This window comes from Archocentrus centrarchus, chromosome 19 (genome assembly GCF_007364275.1).
Source record: "Archocentrus centrarchus isolate MPI-CPG fArcCen1 chromosome 19, fArcCen1, whole genome shotgun sequence".
NCBI classification, from domain to species: domain Eukaryota; kingdom Metazoa; phylum Chordata; class Actinopteri; order Cichliformes; family Cichlidae; genus Archocentrus; species Archocentrus centrarchus.
The window spans coordinates 15317182-15326223 of record NC_044364.1 but is presented as its reverse complement, the minus strand read 5'-3'; the positions used below and the strand labels follow the sequence as shown (position 1 = coordinate 15326223).

General features: G+C 42.5%; 1 protein-coding gene across 1 annotated transcript; it reads right to left on the bottom strand.

Annotated features, from left to right (window-relative positions):
* Positions 1–4241: 4241 nt before the first annotated feature.
* Positions 4242–7981, bottom strand: LOC115798786 (G-protein coupled receptor 26-like). The gene is made up of 3 exons (XM_030755750.1): positions 7314–7981; positions 6502–6615; positions 4242–4470 (listed from the first exon to the last, which is right to left on the bottom strand). The coding sequence occupies exons 1-3, from the start codon at positions 7979–7981 to the stop codon at positions 4242–4244; spliced, it is 1011 nt and encodes a 336-aa protein (XP_030611610.1).
* Positions 7982–9042: the final 1061 nt, after the last annotated feature.

The window sequence follows — 9042 nt, the reverse complement described above, 5'->3', positions numbered from 1 at the left end:
CAACGCTTGGCCTGGGCTTTGAACCTAGTCTCTTGGAGAGGGGCTAGACTCTGTTTCAGTCTGGAGTTGTTCTCTGTGAGAGGCAGCAGGCTGTGGTAGGTATCCTTAAATCCCCTCAGCTTGCTGTTTGTACATCGGCATTTTAACTGGTGGACAAGAGGGTTGCTTCCCTGCACCTTTGGGCCAGGGAACAGGTCCTGACTGTTGTTTGCACTTGTGCATCAAATGACAGTTCAGAATACCCACCCTTCTTTGAGTCAATGGGCGGGGTGTTCTATGGTACTCCACCCGGTGGCTCCATTGTTCTACTGGGAGACTTCAGCACTCACGTAGGAAACAACAGTGAGACCAGGAGGGGTGTGATCGTGAAGAACGACCTACTCGATCTGAACCCGAGTGGTGTTCTGTTATTGGACTTCTGTGCAAACCACAGTTTGTCCATAATGAAAACCATGTTTGAACATTAGGACGTCAAAAAGCGCACATGGCACCAAGACACACTAGGTTGCAGGTCATTGATAGATTTTCTAAATTTTTTCATCAGATCTGCAGCTGTATGTTCTGGACACTTGGGTGAAGAGAGGAGCTGAGCTATTAACTGATCACCAACTGGTGGTCAGTTGGATCAGGTGGTGGGGGAAGATGCTGCACAGACCTGGGGCACCTAAACGTATAGTGAGGGTACGCTGGGAACACCCGGCAGAGGCCCCAGTCCACCTCCAGCAGAACTTCAAAAGCATTTCAAGGGAGGCTGAGCACATTGAGTCTAAACAGACCATGTTGTGCAACTCCATTGTTGAGGCTGCTGCACACAGCTGTGGCTGCAAGGTAGTTGGTGCCTGTTGTGGAGGTAATCCCAGAACGAAATTGTGGACACTGATGGTGAAGGGAGCCATCAAGCCAAAGAAGGAGTACCAGTACCAGTAGGCCAAGTGGAACATGGCTCAGACAGTGGCTGAAGCACTGTTTGGTGAGGCTATGGAAAAAGACTTTCAGACTGCCTCAAAGTAATTCTGGCAAACCATCAAGAGACCAGGAGGGGAAAGCAGTTCTCTACTCACATGGTGTACAGCATGGGTGGGGTGCTGCTGACTTCAACTGAGAATATAGTCAGGTGTTGGAAGGAATACTTCAAGGACCTCCTTAATCCCACTGGCACGCCATCTGTAGAGGAAGCAGAGTCTGGGGACATGGGGAATGATTTGCTCAGCACTAGGGATGAGGTCACTGAGGTAGTTAAACAACTCCTTGGTTGCAGGCCCACTGGGGTAAATGAGATTCACCCTGAGTTCCTGAAGGCTCTGTATGTTGTAGGGCTATCTTGGTTGGCATGCCTCTACAATGTTGCGTAGGGATCTGGGGTGGTGCCAATGGATTGGCAGACTGGGGTAGTGGTCCCCATCTTCAAGAAGGGGTACCAAAGGGTGTGCTCCAGCTATCAGGGGATCACACTCTTCAGCCTCCCTGGGAAGGTCTATGCCAGGGTGCTGAAAGGAGAGTTTGTCTGTTAGTCAAACCTCAGATTCAAGAGTAGTATGGCGTGTCAGTCCCTGTACAACTGCAGCGAGAGCTTGGTCTGTATTGAGAGAATTTCTAGGCATAGCCAAGTGGCAGAAGGCTTCCACCTTGGAGGCCTCAGAATCTCATCTCTGCTTTTTGCGGATGATTTAGTCCTGTTGGCTTCAAAAGGTGGTGGCCTCCAGTTCACACTGGCACACTTCACAACCAAGTAGGAAACATCGGGTATGAGAATTAACACCTCTAATTGGTGCCCACTCTGGGTCAGGGATGAGTTCCTGCCCCACGTTGAGGAGTTAAGTATCTCGGGGTCTTGTTCACAAGTAATGGGAGAAGGGAGCGGTAGATTGACAGACAGATTGTGGCTGCGTCTGCAGTGATGCGGATGCTGCACTGGTCCGTCATGGTAAAGAGAGAGCTGAGAGTAAAAGCAAAGCTGTCAATTTAACAGTTGATATACATCCCTACCCTCACCTATGGTCGTGAGCTTTGGGTAGTGAGGGAAAGAACAAGATCATGGACACAAGCAGATGATGAGCTTCCTCTCCCTTAGAGATAGAGTGAGGAGTGCGGTCATCCATGACGGGCTCAGAGTAGAGAAGGTGGAGGTGGCTGGGGAGAGGGAGGTCTGGGTTTCTCTGCTTAGGCTGCTGCCCCCTCGACCCATCCCTGGATAAGTGGAAGAAAATGGGCTGGATGGAAAATGAATTATATCTCCTTATATTTGACTCACTGGGCATCAACAATAATTTTGGCACTGCACCCTATCTCACTGTCAGATGTTCAGTTTAATGTTTCCAGATCAATCAAACATTGCACTGTACACAAAAAATATATCTTTGGATGTTCTCTTATAATATAATTATAATTAAATTAATAATTAAAATTATTCATTTCATTTCTTTATCAGGAAAAAATCAAATACATTTTTTATAGTATCAGTAGCTTATTTTGTGTAAAATGTCATTCCGCTTTTCTCTTTTCCTTCCAGCTAGACTCTGTTTGGTTCAGGGGTTAGAAGGGTCCAGCCAATCAATTCTAGCCCACTATTGAGTCTTGCAGGTTATAGGTCCCCATTAAATAAAATTTATAAAGTTTTAATAATTTCCATGTCATTCCTTTCAAAATCAATTGCCAAAGCCTTTCCAAACAAATGTTTAGCCTGTATTTTGTAATTTCTTCTGCAAATATGAGCACCACTGGATGATTTTCAAGTGCTTTCTCTTGCTTTTGTTATTTATTTTTAAACAAAAGTTATCTTGAGGAGGTAGAAATCTATTTATCAGAGGAGACAATAATATGCTATATTCCTAAGTCCTTGTATTTGTCCTTGTATTAGTATCAATAATGCAATCTAGTGATAATGAGAAAATCTGTGTTAGTAGCTTAGCTGCCAACTTGTTGTTGTAAAACCTGCTGACAGTCGAAGAAAGAAACTCTTCTAGGAATCACTGACTAGAATATCATTCAGTTTTTGGGTGCAAAAAACAATCAGTCTATCATTATCCTACCTAGTTTGGGCAGACTCAAAAATTCAGACTGATTTAATATATTATCAGGTATCACCATTTCACATTTAGTGGGCTCTAGCTATTCAGAGACCGATTTTTTTTTTTTTTTTTTTTTTAGCATTGAAACTAATTATTTCTGCTTCCAGAGGTGCTTTATTCTAAGATTTGCCTATATCTGTGGCTGTCATGTCTATTGAATCATCTGGTCTTTCCCCCCAAAAACATATCCTGTACCTCTTCCTTCTTTTATGTGTGAAAGAGCATCAAGCAATCTCTACGGGTCACTTGTGACTGTGAGTACAAACCCAGGCAAGTACAGTTGATCATGCTTCACTTGACTAAACAACCTGTGGGGCACATGTCAGTCATGACAGGAATGGCAGCCGGTTTGAAGGGTTATTTTTCCCATTGAAACTCTGCTTGGACATGTCAGTAAGTCCTTAAAAATGGGTGCTGAAAGCACAAACAATGTCAGTACGTATATAACAAAATAAAGCACATACTGTAATCTTGCTATTTCCATCCACTGATACTAATACATCCAGACAATGTAATAAAAAATAAAAATACCCAAAGAATTTGTTTAATTCAGACTGGGCTTTACCTGAGCCGTACTGTGCAGTGACACCATCTGCTGTACTCTATTTTTTCATCTTTAATACAATTAGGGGACTTGGACTTATACTTTATCAAGTTTTGGTTACGCTAGACTTCAGTGCTACATAGAGAATTAATGTATAAACTACTGCAAACACTTTGCACAGACTAAAACAGACATACAGCCAACCCCATTATTTTTTTAAGATAAGATGAATACCACAGTTATGTCAAAACAGACACACTGCAAAATCAACATATAATAAACTGCATGTCATATCTGATTGAAAGCTACCCTAAAATAATGATGCTGTTAACTAGGCATTCATCCTGGGTGAGCTCATCTGTCTTTCCAGGTGGTCATGGACTCTGCTGTTCTTTGTTGTCCTCACAGCAAGTTCACTGCACTGATCTGCTGCTCTGGGCATGTAGTGGCATTCCTGTACAGGGATTTGACCTTGTCTGTTTTGTTTTCTTTCTTTCTTTCTTTTTGTAGACCAAATTCAAGCAGACATGGACAGGAACAGTATGTATTCCTTTTCTTCATCGACATTAAACTGGGTTCATATTTCCCTGACAGTTGCCGGGTCAGCCTTCCCATCAAGGCACTGACCGTCATTCTACAGTGGGTATGCTGTTGACCTGGTTCTCAAGTCGGCGCCCAGATGCATTCAAGGAGCTGCGTTTCAGCAGCTTGTTGATGATGTCAGTGCATGTCTTCTTGTACTGGTGTCGGAGGAGGGAGTACACAAAGGGGTCGCAAGCGGCCTTGCTGTAAGCTAAGCACTTGGAAACAATTCCCCAGTGAGGGTTGATAGGCACCGCTGGAAATAACTCCACAATCCTGCAGGGAAGCATACACAGAGGGTGGTGAGAGAGAGTGAGAGAGTGGTAGAAAGGCGAGTCAACATGCTGGAAAAGACATGCATGCCTTAAGCTTATTATACAGAAACAGAAATACATTTGCAACACACTGTTCTATTTTTTTTTCCCGTTGTCAGCAGGGTGTTTCTTATGAAAATATCTTGCTTCTGTATAAATACAGTCATCTCATTAAGTTCTTATTTGTACAATGTTATTGTTTGCACCCACCCACAAGATAAAATGTAGGTAGCTGTCAACTGAAAGTACAAGATTCACCCCCTCTTTCTCATGAGTATGGATTTACAGAGTGAGGCTGCATTTTATTTAATTTCTTATTTGTAGTCAGCAGTACTGAATGTCAGAAAAGGCAAAAGAAGAATAAAACAGGCAAACAGTAACAAGTATCTGGAAACAAGAATGCTTGACTGCCAGATTAGACTGAAGGCTGAGCAGAAAATGGCAGATATTGAATTCTTCCAGTCTGGGCAACCCCCCCCCCCCCCCCCCCCCCAGCTCCGCAGTGCCTAATATAATATATTTATTTAATTCAAAGCTGCTCCTAATAAGTTTTATAGTCTTGTACTAACGGCATCTCAAAGCAGTTGATGGCAGTCCAAACATATTTTTATTTTTGCACACATTTGTGTGAAGTGTAACCTATTAAACCATCATAAAGCTGTATAAAAGTCGCTGATTGTCTACTCTTGCACTCTGTATGATTAGGCCATCCAAAATAGAGCTCTGTCAGCATATTACCACCGGCCCTACATGGGCTAGTAGCCATCACTGACATTTGTGTGCACACTCCACAGAACCAAAGACGGTAAGTCAGCAACAGCACTACGCAGCTGCAGAGGTGTTTTCTATGTTTTTCACATGGGTTAACAGAAAGGAAACTATAACTCCATGAAGGAGGGGTTCACAGGAAATCTGATCATTTTATAAGAAATTAATACCCCAGACTGAACCTCTTGAAAACTGGTTGAAAAATTCATCAAGTATGTATGTTCTATTATAATAAATGGCTGAAGTAAAGAAGTTAGGGAATGGCAGGCAGTGGACCAAAGCCCTGTTAAGCAGAGTCCATTTTTCAAATCCTCAAATGCATTGTTTTTCATACATAATTAGTACAAGAGCTTTCAGTGCATATTATCTCATAATATAGGCTACTGTAGATATATTCACAGTGACACTCTGAGGAGGACAAAACTGTTTTCCAGTGAGACAACAAAATAATTTGGGATCTTATACCCACGCTTACAGCTCTGCTTTGTTAACTACTGATATCATAGTAAATTAGAAGCATTTGTTGAGGAAAAGGTTACTGTCAAAACCTCCAGTGTTTAACTCACAATATATATTTATTTCAAAAAGTCCCTATCTTCCTTTAAGATTTTAATTAGCACAGTTTAAAATTAAGACAACAAAATCTTCTGCATTTAATGTGTTGTCAGATAGTCATCTAGTCTTCGTGTAACTCACACTAACAGCTTACTGACAGTAGGTAAACTTTACTTTAGCTATGGGGGCACTAAATTATAAAAACCTCTTAAAGTGATGTCACTGTGATGGTCTGTATGTCTGCCTGTTGTAATGGATATTTTGCCAAGTGGCCTGTGGATTTGGGGCACAAATACATATATTTAACAGGTTTGCATGGTAAACAGCAATGTGTCATGTGTCTCGCTCACTACAGGCCTGATTTAGCATCATCTTTTTGTTCAGTGATTGATGCAAGTGGATTCTACCTGACAAACTGATATGCATCCCGTGAACTTGAAGAGAAAAGTGCTAATGCAGCAGCAGAGGCATATTACTTATCACAAGGTCAGCCAATCTCATCCTCCAGCTCTGGCCAGCATGGGGAGGAAGCAGAAGGGAGCAAGGAAGCAGGAGGGGAGGGATATTGGTGGCTATGACTGGAGAGCAGGGAGGTACCCAGGGGTTGCATACACTGCCTTGTGGTCCAGCACAGTTTCCCTGTCGTCACCTCCACTTTTTAACTACTAACCTTGTAATCACATAGGGAGCGAAGCAGAGCATGAAGGTGCCAATAAAGGTGCTGATCTTCCTTGTTGCTCTCTGTCGTCGCCTCTTCTGCTCCTCCAGACAACGCTGACGAACACTACAAGCACAGACGGAGGGACACATAAAAAAAAGGACGCCCACAAAATGTCTAATATGAAACAACAGGGAGTGGGTGTTATGTAGGGGTAAAGCATAGGGAGAGCCAGTATGGACTGAGTTCAGGTAAATTAACTGGGTAAAACAACGCTCAAAGTGGGGATTTTTGTTTTAGGAATTTCAGTTTGTTCATTTTTTCTGTGTATGTATGACTTTGTGTGTTACCTGAGTGCACCACAGCTGTGATGCCATGGTGACACATTGGTTTGGGCAATTTTTATATGAAATGGAGGTCATCTGTGTGAGTAATATCAAGGTTTATAAGCCCAGCATACAAACAGCAGCTGTAATCTACAGTAGGCTATGCAACCAGGCTCTCCCTGATTGACATTTTACACACACACATGCACGCATACACACACAGAAAGTATTTTCATTTTTGCTATTCTGTATGGAGACAGAGTAACGCAATAACCCCAGATGACATTTCAGTTATATTAGATTTTGAGTGAGGACTCAATCCAAATATAAGAGCAAAGAAAGGCATCTTTAGATTCACTCCTTTAGAAAACAGAACAAAAGAGTTTAAATCCTTTCTTCTAATTAATCTTGAAATACTTTTAATACTTTACAGATATAAAGATCAAATTGCTATAGCATATAACATTATAATTACAGGAAAAACTCAAAGGAGCTCACCTGGGGTGTATATCCACCAGAAGCACCAAAGTTTGCATTGTAATAACGTCGATCCTCTTACAGTGAAACCTTGCTACTTTAAGGACTTTGAGGTATGTGACACATAATACTATGAAAGACAGAAGAAAGGTGAAGGAGTGGAAAAAGACCGTAAAGATAACAAACTGGGTCCGATTGCTCGCCCTCGGGTTGGACAGGGTACAGGATGCGTAAAGCCGGTGGTATCCAACCCAGGAGAGACAGGCGGCCACCGTGGAGAAGGACATGGAGTGCGCCCACGTGTACCCGAGCACAAAAGCCGCGTCTTTGTGGCGCATTTTGGAGTGGTACCTCAGGGGGAACACCACCGCGATCCACCTGTCGATGCTCAGAGCTGCCATGCTCAGCATCGAGTTCGTGGACAGGAAAGTCTCCAGGAAGCCCACTATCTGGCAGAAGCTGTCTCCCCCCGGCTGAGCTTTACTGACAAGTCCTACCAAAGTAAGCGGCATGTTGGACACGGTCAGCAACAAGTTGCAGAAGGTTAGGTTGAGGTTGAACAGACCGGGGACTTGCTTGCGGATCTCCGGGTTGTACAGAAAGCAGATCAGCACCAGGACGTTGGACAGCAACGACACTATAATAATCACAACCACCAACACAGAGAGAATTACCTCCGCAGTGTCCATCCTGTGGACACCCGAAACTCACTTCTCCCCACTTTTTCTGCGCATATCCGGTCTTATTTTGCAGCAGCAAAATTACACTAATCACCCGTAACCGTGTCCATGCATCTCCGGATCACTTCACCGGTGGAGATTCCCTTTTCTTTCCACTACATTTTTTTTCTTTTAAATCTTCGGCAAAGATGATCAGGAGGATTCCGGCATGATAAAAACCTATATTTGTTTGTTTTTTTTAAAGAGACTAACTCGCCCTCTTTCCCCCCTCTAATCTACAGAAAACAAGCTCTCTTGCCAAAGCTGCTCTATTCTGGCACTGCGTCTTGCAGTGGGGTTTTGTGTCCTGTGATGCGCTCCCGAGGCATCACCCCTCCGCACACACTGCACAGTGTGTGGGCAACTTGATCTCTCCTCTCAGCTCTTCTGGGTAAAAGTAAAAGAAATTAAGCATTAGTAACATCTAAAATGAGACATTTTGAAACACATTTAACAGGAAATGACAGATCTGTTTAAAATGAGCTTCTTTGTTCATTTATTCAACAATTTAAAACAATTTTTATTGTGGATGATTAGGAATCTTATACTCATAAAGGGCATAAAAGGTTTTATTTAATATTTCTTTCAGATCTCTTGTAAAAGGAGACTGATCATGAGAAATATCATGACAATAAATACAAAATAGATAACGTATTCAAGTAAAAGAAACATTCAAATACTGCACCATAGAGCATACAAAGTACCCCATTAAGAGGAATGTCTCTGACTTTTCACCAAATCATCTAAAACCTTAATTAAACCCACCAAACTCATTAATAAAATGGAGATTAATATATGTTGTGGTGCCTGATTCTTAGCTCATTCTTTCAAATCATGATTGCATTCCAGCAGCATCTCTTCTTCATCTTTACTCATTAAGTCTGCATCATCACATTGATAAAGTAGCAACATCTTCTGCTCCCCTGAAAGCTGGATAATGCCCCGGCACTCTGCTGTCCCTCTGGACTTCAGTGTGGGGAGAATTTTTCCTCTGAAGCGTGGGACTCATCAGAGTGTGCTGTTGCACGTGA